Source organism: Artemia sp. Qi Xiang Cuo, chromosome 7 (assembly GCF_049724085.1).
Source record: "Artemia sp. Qi Xiang Cuo chromosome 7, ASM4972408v1, whole genome shotgun sequence".
Taxonomy (NCBI): Eukaryota; Metazoa; Arthropoda; class Branchiopoda; order Anostraca; family Artemiidae; genus Artemia; species Artemia sp. Qi Xiang Cuo.
Genome location: NC_142800.1, coordinates 72547941 through 72571350, shown reverse-complemented (window position 1 = coordinate 72571350; position 23410 = coordinate 72547941). Strand labels below are relative to the sequence as shown.

The window sequence follows — 23410 nt, the reverse complement described above, 5'->3', positions numbered from 1 at the left end:
TGCCCTGAGGGCATATAAGGTCTATATAGAAATTTGTTGTATAAATAATAGGCAGCACGATCGCACTGCCTAAAAAAAGAACGGGGACACTCGAAAACGAGACAAGAAACGGGGACTAAGTAAAGAGGAGGATACTCCCCCGAAGCCCTCAGGGTAAGGGTTTTAAGTTATGCCCTGGGGGCATATAAGGTTTTTAAAGAAGGTGTTGTCATAGAAACTTCACGCCCATGATTCCCCCAAAACATCCAATAAAAATTTTTAGATAGCCATTTTGTTCAGCGTAGTTGATTTCCAGATAGAAAATATATTTTTGAGGACACTCCGCCACAACCCTCAGGGCAAGGATTATAAGCTATGCCCTTGGGGCAAATAAGGTTTTTATTGAAATTTTTATCATAGAAACTTGAAAAAGGGCTCATTCGATTTGAAATTCAAAGGGATAGTATCCTTTTTAATATTCAAAAGTGATTTGAGGGCAACTAACCCTCCTCTCACGCCCACCTTTTCCCAAAACACATCCAGTCAAAATTTTTAGATAGCCATTCTATTCAACGTAGTTAAGAGATTTGGAAATTAGGTCTTTAAGATGACAACCCCTCAACCCACAGCCCTCAGGGCAAGGGTTGTAAGTTATGCCCTGAGGCATATAAAGTTTTTATGGAAAGTGTTGTCGTAGAAACTTCAAAAGGGCTCATTCAATTGGAAATTGAAAGCGCTAGTGCCTTTTTAATAGTTGAAAGTGATTGGATAGCGACTAACGCCCCTCTCACGCCCACCATTTTCAAAAACACATCCAATCAAAATTTTGAGATATCCATTTTGTTCAACGTAGTCGAACGTTCTGGAAATTAGGTTTTTTAGGATTATAAACCCCTCAGAGCCCTCAGTACAAGGGTTGTAAGGTATGCCCTGGGGAATATAAGGTTTATGTAGAAATTTGTTGTATAAATCATAGGCAGCACGATCGCGCTGCCTCAAAAAAGAACGGGGATACTCGAGAACGAGACAAGAAATGGGGACTAAGTAAAGAGGAGGACACTCCCCCACAAACCTCAGGGCAAGGGTTTTAAGTTATGCCCTGGGGGCATACAAGAACAATGTTGGCACAATGTATTATTTATTAATTATTTCCTTTAGAGCAGGGCACTTCGTATCAAAGAAGTTGTTGTAGAAACTTCGAAAAGTGCTAATTCAATTGGAAATTTGAGTGGCTTGTGCCCTTTTTAATAGTCGAAAGTGATTGGAAGGCGACTGACACCCCTCTCACGCCCACCATTTCTCCAAAATACATCCAATCGAAATTTTGAGATAGCCAGGTTGTTTAACGCAGTTGAAAGTTCTGGAAATTCGGTCTTAGAGGATGACAACCACCCTAACAGACCTTAGGATGAGGGTTGTAATTTATGCCCTGGGGGCATATAAGGTGTTTATAGAAAGCGTTTTCGTTTCCAGAAGGGCTCATTCGATTGGGAGTGGAAAGGCCTAGTGCCCTTTTTAATAGTCGAAAGTGGTGGGAAGGCTTGACATTTTTATATTAAAGATCGAAGTGGGTATAATGTTTTATTTTTTATTGTTGCTATTGTTTAGACCAGGGCACTTCGTATCGAAGGAGTTGTCGTGGGAACTTCGAAAAGGGCTCATTCGATTGAAAATACAAAAGGGTTGATGCCTTTTTTAATATTCGAAAGTGATTTGAGGGCAACTAATCCCTCTTCCGCTCTCATCATTCCACGCCAACCCTCCCATTTCACCTCTTAAAATTTAACCAAATCAAAATAGCGTAAGTGTATCCAAGCTATCAAAGAAAGTAAACAGTTTTTTTTTGCGAATGGTATCAAGTTTTCCATTTCAGGTCAACTAGAGGAGGTATGAAACTAAACTAAACAGTATTATTTGTGTCCAGATTTTTCAAAGGGTGTATGTTATTAAAAATTGCTGAAAATTTTTCTCCAGCATACAAGTAGCAGGCCAAACTATAATGTCTTAAAAAACGAAAATATTTAAAGTGTTATTTTCTTTTTCTCTGAATAGACTATGCCAATATAAAACGAACAGAAATTAAATTAAAAAACTTTTTTCACAAAATAAGTTTTTTAAAGAAAAGTAAAAAGCTCCATTAAACCAAAAATGAGCAGAAATAAAGTCAAATAATCTCCCAAGTATAAAACTACCACAAATCAGCATCAATAAATAAATGAACCCGAAAACCAACAGAAATTACAATAAATATCCGAGTCAAACTCAAAACGAGCAGAAATTAACATAAGTTGAGCGTAAAACCCCTATGCCTTCCCAAGGCCAGAACAAAATTTGCACTTTACTGAAAAAAATATAATTTTTTTTACTTTTATAACTTTAATGAATCAAATAATTTTAACATTTTGATTACTAAATATCAGTAGGCCTATATGTATATTAAACTGACAATACACATTCATTTGTATTTTTTCAGCAAAGTGCAAATTTTGTTCTAGCCTTGGGAAGGCATAGGGGTTTTTCGCCCAACTTGTGGTAATTTCTGCTCGTTTTGAGTTTGACTCGGTTATTCATTGTAATTTCTGTTCGTTTTGGGTTTCATTTATTTAAAGAAGCTGATTTGTAGTAGTTTCCCGCTTGGTAGATTATTTGATTTTATTTTTGCTCATTTTTGTTTAATGGAGTTCTTTACTTTTCTTTGAAAAACTTATTTTGTGGAAAAAGTTTTTAAAATTAATTTCAATAATAGGACAGTGTTACTAAGTTGAACCAGAAATATTCAAAACAAAATTAACTTCGAAAAATTGATTAAACAAAAAATCTTCTGAAACTAAGCAGATTTTGTTCAACTATTTCTTATTGAACATAATTTACGTTAATCGCATGCAGATGGTAAGAGGACAATTAGAGTAGTTGCGGAACGAAGACATCTTGCCCTTCATCAAAGGCGGCTCCTTTGATGATGCCCTTCATCTTAGTGATGAAAGGCGGCTCCTTTCATCTTAGTCCTGATTTGTAGCAAAAGTAAATAAGAGTGAAAAAAGTGGTATATTTGTCCTGAACGCACTTTAAATCAAATGGAATTTGAGGTACCTCCCAAAAGCCAATAAAGGACTAGTGACAGAAGAATATTTGGCGCTTCAGCACTAATTCGACAAGATTTGAAACGTTTTTCAATAATAGGACAGTGTTACTAACCTGAACCGGAAATATTCATAGCAAAATTAAATTAGAAAAATTAATTAAACAAAACATCTTCTGAAACTAAGCAGATTCTGTTCCACTATTTTTTATTGATCAGAATATACGTTATTCGCCTACAGATGGTAAGAGAATAGTTAGAGTAGTCGCGGAACGAAGACATCTTGCCCATCATCTTAGTGATGAAAGACGACTCCTTTCATCTTGGTCCTGATTAGTAGCAAAAGCAAATAAGAGTGAAAAAAGCGGTATAGTATATATTTTTGTAACCAGTTTTGCCAATAATGAGATCTTATAGGGCTTAAAAGCAGCTGAATTCCACCTTCTTGAAACTACACCCTTGAATGGGACCCGATTAAATTTAGGTTTTGATGTTTATTTGTGTCATTCTTTCTTTTGATGAGACATCTGTCTCTCTGGAGATACAAGAGGGAACAACATCACAATTTTCTGTGCAAATTTAATAATTTCAACGAACATCTTTCAAAAGAAGTCTATTCGCTTAACATGAAGTCACGGAAGGGTTTGGATTTTAAATTATACCTTAATATTTATTGTTCGTGAGGAGAATTGTCAAGTGAGTTTAGAAGAAAGGGCAAAAAGTGAACAAAACAACGCGTCAAATGGGAAATCAATAATGAATTTAGATGTTTTAAAAAATAACTGAAGGGTATTATAGAAAAGGGCTACACGATTCTATGAATTAAAATTTTTAGCAATGTTCTTCCATCTTGTTTTTACTTTTCTACACAGTCATGCCTTCACATGCTACAAAAAGCCGTATGACTTTGTACACCCAACATTAACTGTTATTGTGATTTCATGTGTTAAATTTGAATGTGTCAGGTTAGTGAGCATCAGTTTAAGAAAAAAACAAATTTAGAATATTTTTTATGACTTCACTATCAGATAGAGATTAACCGTTTCAATTAGTCATTTGTTCTAGGTCACAGTTTTCATTACACGAGGTGCTCGTGTATCTTCTTTTCGGTATCAATTCCTCAGTCTACATTAAACCAAACATATTGTAGTAACGGGCCCTGAGTAAAGAAAAACCCACGCCAATACTTACCAATACAGTTATATGAAAGTTTCGAAACGATTATTGCAACCGGAGAATCTGCATTTTATACTGAAACTAAATGTCTAGAATTTATTTTGTTTAACGATATCCGTCAAAACTTGTTTTTATAAGTTTATTGAATAATTTAAGAAAGATGGACAATAAATGAAAAATGAAATCAAATGGGCGAGAGAAAAAAGGGTAGTGTCAGCCAGTGGAGATATATGAAACAAAATAAGCAAATATTCCGACAAAGACCTCCGCCAAGTCGTCTTCAGTGCTCAGAAAAAAAAAAAATTTCTGTTGCTCTTTTCTTGAAGTTTACTTCAGAAGGTGAGATTTTGTTTTAATTTTTGTTTTTTTTTTCTGAGCACTGAAAACAACTTGGTGGAGGGAGGTTTTTGTCGAAATATCTGCTTATTTTCGTTTCATGCATTCACTTTGTCAACTTATAGTTAACCAGCGAAGCGAGAGTAGAATGTGACGTTAATTATGCTAATAATGCACTAATTTTTCCTGAAGTTCTGGCTATAACTGATCTATTCATAATCCCCATGAAATTCTTATGCTACCAAATTAATTATGCTACCAAATATTGAACGAGAAGTATTTTTAATGACCTTTAAGACTTTAGCATTAAGAGTGACAGTTAAGGAAGGGTTAGTCTGCCTCATATACAGAATGATATCTGCTTGTTTTAATTTTTAATGTTACTCTTCAATTTCAAGAAAACTTCAAGAACTTCAAGAAAAGAGCAACTGAAATTTTTTTATTTTTTCTGAGCACTGAAGACGATTTGGCGGAGGTCTTTGTCGAAATATTTGCTTATTTTCGTTTCATATTTCTCCAATGGCTGACGCTACCCTTGTTTCTCTCGCCCATTTGATTTTATTTTTCATTTATTGTCTATCTTTCTGAAATTATTAAATAAACTTATAACAACAACTTTTGGTGGATATCGCTAAACAAAGTAAATTCTAGACATTTAGTGTCAGTATAAAATGCAGATTCTTCGGTTGCAATAATCGTTTTGAAACTTTCATTCTTCTGTATTGGTAAGTATTAGCGTGGGTTTTCTTTACTCAGGGCCCGTCACTACAATACATTTGATTTAATGTAGACTGAAGAATTGATACCAAAACGAAGATACACGAGCACCTGGTGTAATGAAAATTGTGCCCTAGAACAAATGACTAATTGAAACGGTTAGTCTCTTTCTGATAGTTTTGATTTTTATTTGATTTCATTTTTCATTTATTATTTTTTCTTCTTTGCTTCATACGTCATGTATAGTCAGCGTGGTCTTAGAATATATTTACAGAAAAATAGAGAAAACATCTTCAAACCTCAGAAGAGATCTGATGTTGATGAGACTTGCACTGCTACTGCTATCGCACTATGAAACGTGCTAGATGTCTTGGAGCTTCCAAGGTGAAGCCTCGAAATATGATAAACTGAAACCTTCTTTTTGTGATAAAGTTGCTTTGTTTATTTTTTTCATATTTTTAAGGGATTTTGTCAAGGGTGATCGTGTTGAATCAGCAGTCTTAGTATTTTGAAAGATGTCTGATTCTAAGAGAGATTCAAATACTAATATTTTAAAAAAAGAAGAGGCCAGATGGCAACAAGATTCTCCCTCGCAATCTACTCTCATTTAGTCCCTCGTAGCCAATCATGGCATCGAATCCAAATATCTCAATAAATATTTTCATTAGAAACTTCGAGGTGCAAAAATATTTTCCCACGATCAGTAAGACTGCCCTAGGAACAGCCCAAAGTTAACGATTTCTCGACATGGGGAATAAGAATATGAAAGACCTTACTCTTAAGACGGTATTCATTACTGCCATCACATCTGGTCTTCAAAGGAGTGAAATTCATGCCTTTTCCTTCATTTCAGCATAGTTTTCGAAGGAATTTTTAACTCTCAAGTTCCTCTTTTCTTTTAGACCCAGAACTGTGAAGCCCCATGAAATATTCTCTCTTATCCCTCTACCAACTCTAGATATGGATCTGACTTTGTGCCAAGTGAGAATATTATCTGTCTAAGCACAGCGTACACCTAGTGTGGGAAGTAAAAAAGAAAGAAAAAGCCTCTTCATTCCTTTTTCTAAGACAGCACAACAAGAAGTGGTGGCTAGAACCATTTCTTCTCAGTTAAAATAAGCCATAAAAACGGTATACAAGGTGGCTAATGAGGAGTATGGACTCATGAAAAATGGACTCAAAAGTTTACGAAGCAAGGTGGCATTACGGGCACTATCAAAATCAATAACACTCGCTATTTAATGATTGCTGCTGGCTGGTCTTCAGATACCAGACAACACCACCTTCATGAAATCGAAGAACAATCTGATACTCTATGTTTTTAGTATCTCAAACAGTAATATAGTTTCTTATCCAGTTGAATAATTGAGTTTAAGAGTAAGTGTTTATATTAGTCGATTTTATCAGTCTACCACCAAATCGGCTGGAATCTAAGCTTTGGTAAGTACATCTACCACTGTATGAGGTAGTTGGCGATACCAAAACTGAACTTTGAAATCAAAGTTTAGTTTGGCTAGCCAATAATTACCTCATAAACTTGTAAATATAGTCCCTCCCTCCTTCCCACTCATAGTGAGACATGGAGTTAAAAGGCATTTGACTCAAAATAGAAACTTGTGGTATAGTAATTTCGTTCCTTGTTTCACAGAACAGAAATGCTTTGGTAAGTATATGCGCCTGAGTATCAAACAGTTCGTAATAAGGAATTGTAAGTAAGGAGCAACTCGACTCAATAGTAATCAAAACTCTAAAAAATGGATTTTTTATGTCAGTAGATATAGCAAAAGAATCAGATTATTATAATTATTCCAAACATATAAGATTCCTGAAGTTTGGTGTTACTCATCAAAAGTTACGAGCCTAAGAAAATTTGCCTGATTTTCGAAAATATGGGCAAACATTCCCTAAAATTCAAGGGGTTTTAATGAAAATTGCACCATCAGATTCAGCGTATCACAGAATAATTTTGCCAGATTTTCGAAAATATGGGGAAACATTCCCTAAAAGTCAAGGGGTTTTAATGAAAATTGCACCATCAGATTCAGCGTATCACAGAAACTTGTTGTAGAAGGCTCAAGCTCCTATATACAAAACTGTGGAATTTTGCTGCAATTTTCTGCAAATTTTGCAAAAAGTTCACGGATGTGTTTTTTTTTTGTTTTGTTTTTTTCAGGGTGATCGTATCGAAATAATGGTCCTAGAAGATCGGGAGATGGTGTATTAGAACGGAAATTAATAGTTCTACTGTCCTTTTTAAATGACCAAAAAGATTAGAGGGCAACCAGCCCCCCTCCCATGTCCCTTTTCCCCAAATTTTCCTGATCAAAATTTTGAGATAGTTATTTTGTTCAGCATGGTTGGAAATCCAATAACTATGCCTTTAGGTACAACATGACCCCCCACAGGCCGTGGGAAGAGGCCTGTAAGTTATGAAATTGCCCATTGTTTACGTATGGTGTTTGTTGTTGGGAAGTATACAGACATTTTATGGGGAGAGGGGATTTTGTGCATGGGATGGGTTTCCATAGGGAGAATTTTCCGTAGGGACCGAGGGGAGTTTCCGGGTGTGAACTTTCCAGGGGAAATTCTGTACTGGAAAAATTTGACAGAATCTCTATACGATTTTTTTTTATTTGTCTTGCTTTCTCTTTGCCAACTCAATTTTGTATCTGGAGATGTTCCACGAGAATTATCTGGGGGCTATTTTCAGTGTGTTTGGATGACCAGGAAAACATTTCCACGGAAGGAGGAATTTCCGGAATGATCGGGAAAACAATTAAAAATTACAGTCTTTTTCATATGAAAGTATGCCAAGGAGAATTTTTCAGGCTGATTTGTCCGCAAGAAATTTTAAGGGGGGGGGGGATTTTAAGTGAATATGAAGTTGTCCGGAGGAAATTCTACAGGGGGGGGGGTGTATTTTTCGCGGGAGGAACTTCCACTGAGGAATAAACCATTAGAGAGGGAATTTTTCATGGAGGATGAACCAGATTTACCGGCATTAATTGAAAAACGATCAGAAATTAAAATGAAAGAAACAAGTTTTTTTCAACTCAAAGTAAGGAAAAACATTGAAGCTCGAAACAAACATAAATTACACTGTATATGAAGGGGTAGCCCTCCTCCTCAGTATTGTAGTTCCTTATGCTAAAACTTAGCTGTTTGTCCCAATTTTTCAAGAGTGGCTCCTGAAACACAAGAGCCGTTTAGTTAGAATAGGAAGCTTTTTTAAATGTGCAAGAAACTTTAGCGTAAAGAGCTTCAGTAATGAGCAGGGGGCAACCTCTTCATAAACAGAATCCTTTCTGTTCGTCTTGAGTCTTAATGCTGCTCCTTTCAGTTGAAAAAAACTTGTTCTTTTTTATTTAATTAGGTAAGCATCGGAAATTCAAACTAAGCTCTCATTCGGAAGTTCAGTTTCTTTGTATCTAACGTTGATACATTCAGTTGGTTGATTAATTCTCGTTTCTTTGGAAATGTGCATAGTTTTTGCCTATTTAATTATTAGTCATAGTGTCAGCTTCCACATCAGTGATTGGTTCACGTCCGTAGTTGAAACTAAATATAGTTAAAGGATGGGCCATACATTGCTAATGCATATGTTACCGTAAATGTCCAAAATCTGGGTAATGTCGACATTCACCAGTGAATGTCCGAAATTTCATTTTCTCTGCTAGGATTCAATTAGCTTTACGGGTCAGCTTTTTCAGTTTTATGCAAGCTATGGTGGTAAAAGTCAAAGTTAGGTTAGGTCAATCTTGGTGATAAATGTCTGAAATCGGTTAAAAACCCAACTTAACTAAACCTAAGCTAACCTAACCTGTCATCATTAAACCTTGCATCAAACTGAAAAAGTTGACTGGAAACGCTGAAAAAATTCAAGAAGAAAAAAAAGTATTTCAGATTTTCAAAGTGAATGTCAAAATTCACCAATTTTGGACATTTGCGGTAACACATCCACCAAATAAGCACATAATTTAAGTATCGTCTAGGGGTTCAAATTACCTCCTTTAGCTTATTAGGATGGAAATATTTAGTGGGTAGGCGGTGTCTTAAAGTTAAATGGCAAGGTCATGCTTTCATTGTTTACAAACTGGATTAACTAAGCTGAAACGCAGGTCTTAGGTATAAGTCGGTGGGTACAATATCCATGTGTTAGAATTTAATCGAATTTATATAAGAAAACAACTTTTTCTAAGAAATCCTATAGACTTTTTAAAGGGTTCAGTTTCTTCCATTTACTCGATTTCTCCAGGACTTAAAAGACTCAATGGATACTTATAGATAGTTAGAATGTACATACAATTAGATATGTTGAACCCTGCTACATTACTCGTGCCCTTTCACCCCAAACCCCTGCAATTTATCGAATCAAAACTGAAAAATAGCCATTCAAAAATATCTTCCGTTGCGTATTTAGCAGAAAGGTTTCTTATTAAGATATATCAGATTAGAGGTTCTTAAAAAGGTATATTACACCTTGTTTAAACAAGAATCATGTCAAGATTAGTAATATTTGTTATCTTATGGCTTCAAGTGGGCCCCTTGAAGAGTCAACTATGACCTTCCGTTCATTTCTAACTGCTTATATTAGTTAGTTTCCGCTTGTCCTAAGTTCTATTATCTCTCTTCAGTTCTCTTTGAATTTCCATTTATTTATTCATTTAACTAATTGACATCTCCTTAGAACATAAGAATCCCACTAAAATCCCCTCAAATTCATTATAAAAAAAAGGTAAAGCCAAATATTCACCTGTTTAAACGCCCGATACATCTGCTGGATTTCTTTCCTACTAAATTTCGTTATGCTACAAAGGGTATCCAAGTCTGGAGGAGGGCAACGGTGAGAGGTGTAATCATAACGACAATCCCAAGCTGAAAAAAAAATTATATACAGCAATTTCCTTTTTCTCAGATTCTTATTATATTTCTTTCTTTCAATTTCTTTATTCTAAAGCACAAGAAATTCTTCTTTAAGCAAAGTTGGGTTTCGAGTTGACTGAAATCTTGGAAGGCAAAAACTTTGATAAGAACACAGAAAACCTGTAACATATAAAATTGTTAAAAAAAAAACCCAAAAAACATCAACATCTCGAGGGGGTCGGGGCCCATTGGTAAGTTCAGACTGGGTCCTATGAAATGGCTTGTGCTCCTGGCGTTTCCATCTCATGGTTTTTGCTTCTTTTTTTGTTACTAGGATCGGGATTTCTAGTATATTACTCTTTTAATTTGGGTTTCACCCTGTAAGCATTTATTATATAAAAACTAAAGTTAATGCTTGTAAATAGCCTACCACTGGTAAAATACTGATTTAAAGACTTTAAGTAGTGCATTTAAATTTTTTGAGTCCATTGTCTAATCATAGTTTCTTATTTAAAAACAAAAATACGCGAAAGCCGTTGTTTTTAATTGTACAGCCTCTCAAGTCACAATAATGGTTGTTTAGTCTGTGTTTATCCTTTGCAATTGAAACATCCATTGTGATTGTCATTATATTTTTCAACGTTGAAATTACCACAATTTTTGTAAATTCTATTTAAGATAATGTTCCACATCTTTTTTTCTATCCTTTGTCGTATTTTTTTTTCTTTAGCCAAGTGCTATCTATTTTCGTATATAGAAATTGGACAAAATATTGACAACACATAAACCAAGTCTTTTATCGAGGCTTTGCTTTTGGCTTCTGCTAGGGTTTAAAGTGAATCAAACGTTGTAAATATACATCTCTCTTCTTTAATTTTCTATCTTTGGTGCTGGGATCCATAAGAACACTAAAATATCTTCTTTTTTTATCTAAGAAAGCAAAAAGCAACATTAAAACCTAATGAAAACCCCATAAATCAAATTTTAGTATAGGGGTATGTTTTTTTTTGTGCTAAGCTAATGCCTAGCTTTTTGTGCTAAATTTTAACCTAAGTGAAAAAAAGCAAATATTAAACGTACACTCTATAGAAATGATAAATTTTTGGCCCAATTTTGTTGAATAATTGGAATAAACAATGATGAAACAATTTTAGTGCTATTACTCTTGGTAAAAATTACATCGATCAAAATATTTATAAGGGAGATGAGGGAGAGCGATCTGAAATGTTGAATGTAAAACTTAGCGTGATCGTTTTCTAATATCTAAGAGGCGGCTGTTCGGACAAACCTTCCCGCGGGGAAAAGCATCCTACACTTACCTTCTCTGTGCAGTCAACCAATCACTCTAAACGTACACTCTATAGAAATGACAAATTTTTGGCCCAATTTTTTTTGAATAATTGGAATAAACAATGACGAAACAATTGTAGTGCTATTACTCTTGGTAAAAATTACATCGATCAAAAAATTTATAAGGGAGATGAGGGAGAGCGATCTGAAATGTTGAATGTAAAACTTAGCGTGATCGTTTTTTAATATCTAAGAGGTGGCTGTTTGGACAAACCTTCCCGCGGGGAGAAGCATCCTACACTTCCTTTCTCTGTGCAGTCAACCAATCACATGCAGTCTTTCATTTTCCACTCAAGAGCTTTTCTCAATAATAATTGACATTCCATCCCCGTTTCATCCACATACAATTCTTATTCTTAGAACCAAAGTTTAAAATAATGATATTGGCAAAATTTGGGCCAAAAAGGGCTGTTTAAGAATTTAGGAGTCCCTTCAGAAGTGTTCAATGATCCATACGTTAGACTTTTTTTCTCTCTAAAATTATACAAAGTCTTTCATGCTAATAGTTTTTAATGAATAAATTCGAGTGTATTAGGAATCAGCATTAAAAAAGAGCTTTTTTTATTTTTATTTAGTTTTTATGCTTTCGTTTTTTTTTTAGCTTCGATCAAGATTAATACAAAGTATAGCCTGTCCTCCATATGGATTTTTCAGGCCAACTCAGCTGACTAGAAACAGCGTTTGGCTCCCCAGATTCCACTTAAAAAAAAAAGTCGCTTCAATTGCGCCTGATTCAACTTTTGCGCCCTAAAAAGCACCAATTGAGACTGGAGCTACCAGAAATGTAAAATACACGCGCAAATTCTCCTGACAAAGCCATACTGAAGACACAGATTTACTCCTTATTTGCAGGCTTATTATCACGAAGGGTTTTAAAATTATGCGGATCAAAAACAAGTTAACAACTTCATTCTTGTGAATTACCTTGGTTAGTTAGCAATAATGGTTACCTCGGTACCGCAGTTCATCTATGCTTTCAAATGGTAATTGTTATTTATCTTAGTTTTTACACCCTCCTCTTTACACCCTCCCAAGAAGTTCCAGTTTCCCTTAAATCCTTCCTAAGGATGTCCTCCCACTTAATTTGGGGACAAACTGTTTTTCGTTTGACTCTAGATGGTTTGCTGGAAAAGTCGATCTTTGGCAATCTGTCATCTTTCATCCACAGAACATGTCCTAGCCATCTTAATCTTTCTCTGTTTACAGCCCTAGAAAGTGGGATAGAATCACATTTTACGTAGAGCTTACTGTTTGAAATACAGTCAGTGAAACGGGCACCCAAAATTGTAAAAATAGGCCCGTTTTTTAGCACTAAGATCTTACATCTAAGATCTTACATCTTTCTGCAAAGATTATCGTTTTTTAACTCATCTTTGTTCTAAGATCTTACAGCTCAATGATATTAGCAAAAAGTGTAAAGACCGCCACTGTTCTGCCATATAGAACAATGATGAAATAACTTTGATGATCTACTTATGATTCTTCTGAGACATCTGATCAGAGCAGAATGATGAATGACTTTTGCACAAAAACGACAAAAGATGTAAGATCTTAGTTCAAAGATTTCAATTTTAAGCGTTTTCTGACAAAAGATGTAAGATCATAGCACATTAATAAGTGAAAAAACAGGCCTAATATTGTCTGATGGGTCATGATTACCTTTTCACAGATTACACATTGCCTATTTGTTGTTATTTGATTTTGGGTTATTTTCCTATTGAATCATTAAAAAGATATATACTTTGTGCATACTCTTGGTGAGATTTCCTCTAAAATTGTTTAATAAGTATTAGTATTTATCCCAGGATTGGAGTTAATAGAATGCCATCAATTATTTGATTATATTTGTTTTTCAACTTCTATTATCATAGAGAATTAAAGAAGCCCTAAATAGTTGTCTCTCGTTTTAGTGATAACGAAGCCATGGCTGCTTCGTATTTTACAGTCAATAATGTGGAATTGGTACGGTAAAGAGAGGCGTGGCTAACATCATGTGTTTTCTATTGCCCCCTCCCCTGTTGTTTTCAAATAGAATGATCGTAGAAAGTTGAGAGAAGCTTTATTTGGTCAAATAAGTTTTTTTCTGTAAGCACTGAAATGAAACCAAAGTCAACCTATCACCTATCTTGTGTCCAGATACCCCCAAAGTCCATTTGGCAGTGAATCAAATTTTCAAGATAGCCATTTCAATTAGACTAAGAAAATGTTTGCTTCTGGGGACAACAATTTATCCGTAGCTCCAAACGCATGAGCTACAACAATTGCAAAAAGCCCCTTTGAGACAAAAGCTGCATTGATATATTTTAGTGGAAAGAAGGACATGTTATCAGGTTGTTTATGGTATTAGACAGTTAGAAAAAGACCGAGCATTTCCAAAACACTGTTCAGTTAAAAAAGAAGTTATTTTGATTAATATCTCCAAAGAAGATAAATCTACATTTCATATTAATTCTAACATGTAAAATTCATTATGTTCAAATCTATCTAGTCGAACTTGGCAGCATTAGAAAATATTCCCAATGATAGATACTACTTATTGGAACCCTTGGTCCCAGTTTGTTTAGATAAATATCCCTCCCAGGTTCCTTTCTTTTGGTACCTTAATTATTTTCCTTCCCCGAGTAATAAATATTAATTTTCCTTTTATTTTATGACGCCATTTTGGGTCCTCTTAATTGCGTAGTCGCTTAATAGACCACGAGGTAAGAAATTGCGCAGTTAAGGAGGTTGACCAGTAAGCTAGTAAGTCCTTGGATTGGCTGGGAAAATTCACCCACCACCCCCCATCACCCAACTCGCGGCTGAGAGAGTTGGAGAATGGGAAGTGTGATTTTGTCAGTTCCGTTTTGAGTTTTTATACAGCGTGAGGTGAATACAGTAAGACTTTTTCTTACACTATGTTCTCTTTTACCTTTTCAGCTTAGGTCGAGTCTAAAGAGATAGTTAGAAATCTTATTAGTAAAACTTGGCTTTTAAAGGTGGCCCTAGACCATCCGATCACGCTAGTATAGACGGGACCGTTGGAGTAACCACGGAAATCCCACTATTTTGGAGCCGACGAGGGATATCCCCCTCCAGCAAGTGGCAAAGCAACTCTTTGCGCCATTTTTGCCTTTAAAAGTGGTGACCCCCGTACCTTAAACATCCCATAAGTGGTGCCAGCGGTACCCATACACATCCAATAAGTGGTGCCAGCGGCACTCACACATCCAATAAGTGGTGGCATCAAGATAATGAGCTATTAATAACATTGGTAAGAATTCTGCGTTTTCGAAGAAACGGGTTAATTTGGCCTAGAGAGTGGCCTATTGTGGTAACATATATAAAGGCAAAAATACGCAATTAATTAATAGAATTATGAAGGTCTATAATGGGCTGTGTGCCTTGTTAGACAAATATAAAAAAGAATAACGTGAAATTAATTAGTTGAGTTTCTAGTGGGGAAATCTCCATATTAAAAAGTATTACAGGGTTTAAGGACAGATAAGAAAACGTTGAAAGTTGGGTTAGTATTTGAGTGAATTGGCGGACTTATATATAATCTTCAGTGACGAAGGTTATAAGAGTATTGAGGACGACAAATTAGGAGAATTTGTCAGTTTGTGCGCACATTGGACAAGAAAGGTGGAAGGCACCTGTCCTATTGAGTAATCTGCCCAGGAGGAGATTATATTTGGAACACGAGTATCCAGAGAGGATACGTGAATTGTTTTACAGGGTAGTTCTCCTGTTTGAGTTTATTCTAGCTAATTCACTAGTGGAATATTTGCACGGTTTTTCTGTTTATTTTCTCGTCCAACCCCTGTTAATTCGTTTTTCGGAGATATATTTCACTCGCATGAAACTGCTAGTTGTGAAAGAAGTCTTTATTCCCTAATGATGTCTAGACATTCCGGTTATTGGAAAAATTGTTGAACTTACCGGTTATTGACTAATTGAATAAGAGATAATATAATCAGAAAGAAGTATACGCGGTAAAATGAGAGGGTGTGAAATAAACAAGGAAGAAATAATATGTGAAAAAACAAAACGAACTCATCCCTCAGACGCTGTGCCAAATGAAGGGGAGTTGCGGGATAGAGATAGTACAGATATGGAACAAATGAATTCAGAAAATGAATTAAGAAGAAATAATGACAGACGTAACCAAAGTAGTCTAAGTAATAAGAACAATGTTGCATAAAGATCCATCAAGGTCTTGCAAAAGGGTACTCAAATAGATATGGCGCAAAGAATATTAAATTTCACAAAGGAATAAAGAAGACCTAGAGAAAAAAAGAAAGCGGTTGATAGAATAGCCTGAGACCGAATGGAAGAGGCTGACAGAATATCTAGAGAACGAAAAAAGGAGAATGATAAAATAGCTAGAGATAAAGAAGAAAGATATCATCAAGAGTTTAAAAGAACCATGATAGGCCTAATAGAAGCCCGCTGGGGAATTCCAGAAAGTGAGATTTTATCACAACTAACTTCTAGGCTGTCAGATAGCCATAATAGTTTGTCTAAGAATCAATTACTAGAAAAAGAAAATTACCGGACATTAAACGCTTTTACGGGAAAATATGCTACTTCATTGACAAGGCGGGGTGGTGTACCGGCCCATAAAGCAAATTGGGAGGCTGTGTCACCCTGTCGAAAAAACGAAATACTTGATACGCGGGTTCAACATGTTGATAATCCACAAAAAAGGGGAGCGGAAGTAAAAAGAAAAGATAATATTGAAAATAAGACGCACAAAATTGATTTTTCAGGAAAATTTGCAGATAATGGAAAAATTGAGAACACTTTTAATGAATATGAGACGCTAAAAGTACAGGCCAAAATGAAACGCTGAGTGTACCAGAGAGAAATGAGACAAAATTTATTTTACGCGCTTTTCCTCGGAAAGTTCGAGAAATTTTAGTAGAATATGAAAAAACCAAATGTCGGAGTTCAGTTCCCATTTGATGAATAAATATTTTTTGCTGCGGTAAGAATAAAGAAGACTAAAAGAGAGAAGAAAGATATTAAGTGGAACTACAATAAAGAAAGGCAGTCGAAGATGGACACTGGAGTCCAATTCAGATTTCATGATGATTTAATTAATGCTACTATAAAACAAAAGAGAACTAAGAGGGAGAAAAGAGATATTAAACGGAGCTACAATGAAGAAATGCAGTCAAAGATGGTGGACACTGGAGGCCAATTCATATTTAGTGATAATTTATTATTTTGCGTGAATGACAAAACTGAGAAAAGTTTAGATGAAAAGAGAAGTGTAGAAAAAAGACAAACTTTGGAGATTCAGTATGCTGTGGAGAAAAATAAAAAATTATCTGGGCTGTGCCTAGCTAAAAGAAAAAATAGGGGGGACAAAGAGGTCCAAGAGCCACTGGAAAAATTGCAAAATTACAATAAAACTGAAAAACTTAGGAGGGAGGAGAACACCCATTACAAATTAAGAGAAACTACAGATAATCTTGACATAGAATTGACTTGTCAACAACGGGTTACGGAAAGATTAAAGGGCACTGAATTTTGGGTTGGATCGAAGAAATTTGGGAAGGAATCTGATATTGGTCGGATCAACTGAAAAGAGGGTTTGTTCCTTTTTGAGGGAGAGGAATCCCTTGGGGAAGATCCCCTGAGGGAAGATGTGAAAGGTAGCCCTTTTCCTCAATGCACAACTGACGGACAAATTGTGATCCCTTTACTGAAGCCTTGTCTTTTCAGTCTTCAATGTTATCTTACTTTGTCATTGGCGAGCATTAATCATTAGATTATTGTAGAGGATGGAACCCAGAGAAAAGTATGTCAAGGTTCGCTCAGATTTTTACTTCATTTTCCTGCACCCCTATTGTTTTCACAGGCCTTTGTATTTTTGGCCCTAGACTATTTGAAATTATGCCAAGGGGCAATTTGCTTTTTTATTGAGATGCGAGTTTTTTTCCACAGATGGAAATTAAAAAGCAAATGCAGCCAATTCTTCATGAAGACTGACATCATCGAAAGGGCCAGGAACTGATTCTCTGCTCCTCTCAAATGTAAATTCGTGGGAGCAAGAAAATTTTTGTTTTGATTGTGCTGGGCACAATGAATTTCTACGAATCTTGGGGACTTCAACTTTGAAAACCAAATGCGGATGTTAGACGATCTAGACCATGGTGGTCCTACAGTAGAGACGTGTCGAGGACGACCGATCCAGAGCCAAGCGGTGGAAGCAGAGGCATTGGTAGAAGAAAAGATAAACAAGTTTAGTGATTTTAAGTTTGGTGTTATTTATTTTATGTCTGAGTTTCCAGCCAATCCCCCAGGGATGCGGGCCATTTATCTTAGGAGGGAGGTGTTGGAACCCTTGGTCCCAGTTTGCTTAGATAAATGTCCCTCTCAGATTCCTTTCTTTTGGCCCCTTAATTATTTTCCTTCCTCGAGTAATAAACATTAATTTTCCTTTTATTTTGTTACGCCATTTTGGGTCTTCTTAATTGCGTAGTTGCTTAATAGACCACGAGGTAAGAAATTGCGCAGTTAGGGAGGTTGACCAGTAAGTTAGTAAGTCCTTGGATTGGCTTGGAAAATTCACCCACCACCCCCATCACCCAACTCGTGGCTGAGAGAGTTGGAGAATGAGAAGTGTGATTTTGTCAGTTCCGTTTTGAGTTTTATACAGCGTGAGGTGATTACAGTAAGACTTTTTCTTATACTATGTTCTCTTTTAACTTTTCAGCTTAGGTCGAGTCTAAAGAGATAGTTAGAAATCTTATTGGTAAACCTTGGCTTTTAAAGGTGGCCCTAGACCATCCGATCACGCTAGTATAGACGGAACCGTTGGAGTAACCACGGAAATCCCACTATTTTGGAGCCGACGAGGGATCTCCCCCTCCAGCAAGTGGCAAAGCAACTCTTTGCGCCATTTTTGCCTTTAAAAGTGGTGACCCCCGTACGTTAAACATCCCATAAGTGGTGCCAGCGGTACCCACACATCCAATAAGTGGTGCCAGCGGTACCCACACATCCAATACTACTAATACTATTTTAGTAGTATCGCAGCACCAAGCCACCTGAGGCCAATACAGCTACGAACACTCCTCCCCCATCCCAATCTATTCAAAGCCTTCCTTGTTACACCCTCCTAGAAAGTTTACATTTCCTTTAAATCTTTCTTTATGACGTCATCCCACCCCAGACGAGGAAGGCCTGCTTTCCGTATTGCCCTAGACGGTTGGCCGAAAAAGACAATCTTTGGCAATCCGTCATCCTTCATGCGCAAAACGTGCCCTAGCTTTCTCAACCTTTCTTTCACTATAGGCCTAGAAAGTGGGATAGAACTGCATTTTTCGTACAGCCTGATTTTTGAAATACGGTCAGTCAGCCGGGTACAGAGACCAATGCTTAGGCAATTTTTGTGGTAAACATCTAGCGAATCTTCATCCGCTTTTCGGAGTGCCCATGCTTCAGAGCCAAATTTGACCACTATCATCGTTGTAGCTTCTAATATTCTAATCATGGTTTGCAGACTTATCTTCCTATTCATCCAAACTTATTTTAACTGTGAAAAAAAACACCCTGAACCTTGAATATTCTACTCTTAACATCTTCACTGCTCCCAATGTCTTTACTAATAATACTACCAAGGTAAGTGAAGCTGCCCATCTGATCAATCTTTTTGTTACCCAACGTCACCGTTCGATCTCCACTTATTCCTAACTTTAGTTACTTAGTCTTCTTAATATTAATTTTATAACCTATTCTAGCACCTTGAACTCGCAAAACCTCTGAAAGTTCATTCATTTTGCTCAAACTTTCATATAGGATGCTTAAATCATCAGCATGATCCAAGTCCAGGAGAGTTTTTCCTCCCATTTGGTTCCTTGGTGTCCCAGTGCCTTTCCTGTGCTCCTTAAGACAAAGTCCATCAAAATGATCCATATCAAGGGGAATAGAACACAACCTTGCTTAACTCCTGATTTAATACAAAACCAGCTGCCAACCTCCTTTCCTACCATAACCACAGCAGTGTTATTCTCGTACATGGCACTAATTACTTTAATGTATTTGTCTGGTATACCATACAAGGATAAGACCTTTTCTAAAGCTCTTCTATCATCAGAATTGAACGCTTGCTCATAATCTACAAAACTGAGGACCAAAGGTGTTTGACAACTCAGGCACTTCTCTATTATTAACCTAAGAGTGAAAATTTGGTCGACACATCCTCCACCTTGTTTAAAACCACACTTTTCTTCTCTTAAAACTTTGTTTACAGCATCTCTCAGTTTAAAAATTATCATATTACTAAATAATTTACTAGCTAGAGAGACCAGACTAATGCCTCGATAATTATCATACTCACTCTTATCACCTTTGTTATATAGTGGTTTAATTAAGGTTTTCCTAAAATCGTTAGGTACTTCCCCTGTTTCAATAATCATATTCATAATGTTCAGTAACTTATTTCTAACCTCAGAGCCACCAAATTTAAGAAACAAATTTACCACACCATCAATACCTGGAGCCTTTATATTTTTAATCCTTTTAGTACTGTCGCTAATTCTTCCTTCACATCCAAGATATCATAAACTTTTTCATTTTTCTCTGTATCTTTTCCTGCAGCTCTACCTTGGTTTAGCACATTCTCAAAATGTTCTGCCCATCTCTCTTTAACTCTTTCCTTATCAATAATTGTGGTCCCGTTCCTATCTTTAACTGGGACAAGTCCCGATTGACTACTCCCTCTCAATATAATAACATCCCAGTACAATATTTTACTATTATGCCGTCTAGCTGCATATTTAAGATCCTCGGCAATTTTATCTATGGCCTCCACTTCGCACCTCTTTACTTTATATTTCAATGCTTTCTTTATATTCCTTTTGTTTTCATATGATCTATAACTCAGATAATTCTTGTACAAGCCCTTTCTTCTGTCTATTAAACATAAAGGTTTTTCACTAATATTCCTAGCTGAAGTCTTAACTTTCTTCCCTAAGACACCATCAGAAACTTCGCAAATTGTTTTTCTAAAATTGTTCCAACCATCTTCCACATTGTCAAATTTTAAACTCTTAAGTTTAGTATTCAACTGTTCCTCGAAAGTTTCTCTCAAATTCTCCTCCTGGAGTTTACCAACATCATAACTTCCCGGGAGGGAGTTGCCCTTCCGAAATTTCAGCTTTAAATTAATCCTAGACAAATATACAGAAAATTTACAAAAAATCTCGTCTATTTACAAAAGTTTGTGTTTCGCAGTTCTTTTTTCAGAGAAGAATAGTACCGATTAAGTTTTTTGTTGCTTATCTTTACTAAGAATCATCATCATATCTATGATACCGGAAGAAAGAAAATCTAGTGTAAAGGTACAGTTTCAGCGCCCGAATCATGTGAAAACGAATCACACCAAAGAAAAGTGCCGATTTCTTCCATGTTATTTTTCAAATCAAAGCTTATTGCCTGAACAGTGTCAAAATACTATCAAGCAAATCATCCGAGAGCAACTATAAACCATCTAATGATTATTTGCAACCGTACAGAAGCACTAGCGAAAATTCTGTTGCAGTCAATCAGTTCAATACTTTCAAAAGCTTAGCTATTATATATATTAATACAGGTGGAAGCATTTGAGAAATCAACTATTGGTGTGTACTTCTGAGTACTTATACAAAACTATGAAGAGGAAAAGTGGGTAACTTTGTGAATGGTGACTGAAGAGAACGGGTGAACCTTTGTGAACGGGTTCCTTTGCGAATGGTACCTTTGTGAATGGTAACTGAAGTGAACGGGTGGACCTTTGTGAACGGGTGGACCTTTGCGAATGGTACCTTTGTGAATGGTGACTGAAGCCTCATGGATAGGGCTTAAGTCCAAGCTGGAACTGGGAACATACTTGATAATTTACCTTACTTTTAAGTAAAATAATTAGACCAAGCGTTAAAAATTGGTCCTCAGAGGGCAATAGTTCGCTACTCATTGTGGAAACATTTAACAATATAATGGGAAACTAGGCTTATCTGATTATCTGTACTCCGGGTATCTTGAATTAGTAGGGCCTCAACAATTCAAACTTTTTCGTCGTTTTCTGCCGCAGCTGAACCATTTCATAAAAAGTTGGGCCGACATTTATTACAACAAAAATTATGATGTAGCTGGTCTATTTAAGGTGTCAAAAAACCCTACAAAACAATTTTTATTTTCCAGTGGCCATTTCCAATGCTATTTTACACTTCTCTACAGAAAAAAAAAATCATATTTGGATACAAAAAAATAGGCTACTAAAATTTGTTATAAATAAAAAATATTGGTTGATAGTTTTAGATATTTTGTAGACTTGAAACAGTAGTTTTTTTTATAGCTTAATCGTCTTCCAGTTAGAACATATAGAAACTTACATGGTTTATGGAAATCTCCAGGATTCGATCTGCCGTATACAGAAGACGTACCTACGAGAGAAGAAATATTAGAATTAGCAAAAGTTGACACAGCGAGGGAATAAAATAATAACAGAAAAAAATGAACAGTGGTTGTTGAAGGCTTTAAAACATTGGGAAGGTAAAAAATGAAGAAAATTATGCAAAAATAAAGTATAATTTTAGACACCCAGTTAAGAAGAAACACAATATAAGTGTTTGACTACTTTAATAGTTAAGATTGGATTTTTTTTAAACGTATTTTCAGCCATTGAGCGATTTCTGCGAAAAACTAGCTAAAACTAATACTCAATACAAAAAAGTATATTTATATCCATATATACCCCAAATACATATCGTACTTAAAACATGTATCTTAGCTATACATAGGTCAATAGGCTATGACATACATTTACTTTTAAAACTAAAGGTGTTTATACTTTAGGCGAGGTGCCCCCCCCCCCCCCCGGGGGTTTATATTTGAACCGTTCACCAACATCAACTTAAAAAAAATATGTAAGGCGTCTTCTAGGTTTTTCTCCTCGGCCGCTTCTTTTGGTGGACGTAACCATAAGATCCTGGGAAAGGGCTCGTTCAGTTGAAGGTTACACGTTTTAGTGCCTTTTCAAAGGACTAAAAGAGACCTGAGGGAAACCAGTTTTTCTCTTTATTTATTTTTTGGGGGAATCCCGTAAATCCCCTCTACACCCACCCATCATGGCATTGGATCAAAATTTGTGGATATCCTCGTTCCTCATAATCCACGAAGAGGTCAATATATATAACTCCAGGGATGGTATTAACCAAGCAGGCCAAGGGAAAATGCCCCAAGTTATACAAAATCGCTCTTTGTTCACAGATTAAGTTTTGAAACGGAAAATGGTGGATACAGAATATGTTCGATCTTGGCTTTCTTAATGACTCCAAAATTTTGAGTATTGTTGCTAGGGTCAAACTGATATCTAAATTTTGTTTGCAGGTGAAGACTGCAATTGGTTGGAGGATGGGCTTTAAAATATTCTCTGTTGAGCCTTATATCCCCTAGAGTACGATTTTCGCTTTCAGCCTGCAACTTCAAGGACTGTTAAACAATAATTGCAACAGGGCCCAGAGTTAGCCTAAAGTTGGACAAAATAGCGCATCCTACTTTTTAAACCAATGAAAAATTTCTCATATTCAGTTTTCACAACTCATCCGACCCACTGCGCAACATGTTTTGTACAGAAATTTCAACCAATATTTTTTTCGAATCTGCCGATGTCAAATCGGCTTTACGTTGCTTTTGTCTGTGTTTTGGTAAAGAGAAATATTAAAAATTTTATGTCAGATCAAGACTTTGGAAAATCCACAACTCGGAAACCAGTCATAGGTTTTCGCAAAGTTTGCTTGAACTCTGAAAACCCACTCTGGTAGATATCCTGGGCAAAATATAATAGGCCTTCCTCCCTCTGCTGTCTTCCAAAAAGATAGTATAGGTATTGCAGCCCCTAAAAGCACAATAGGATCTCTTTATTGCCGCACCACCTTT

General features: G+C 36.1%; 1 protein-coding gene across 2 annotated transcripts in view; it reads right to left on the bottom strand.

The window, feature by feature from the left end:
- Positions 1–23410, bottom strand: part of LOC148950664 (neuron-specific calcium-binding protein hippocalcin-like) — a 257313-nt gene that overhangs the window by 154452 nt on the left and 79451 nt on the right. For both annotated transcript variants that reach the window (XM_089091695.1, XM_089091696.1), the window contains exons 3-4: positions 21865–21915; positions 10041–10162 (exon numbers count right to left, since the gene is read on the bottom strand). In XM_089091695.1, the coding sequence (XP_088947821.1) occupies positions 10041–10162; positions 21865–21915 (173 nt within the window). The remainder of the gene's footprint in view (positions 1–10040; positions 10163–21864; positions 21916–23410) is intronic.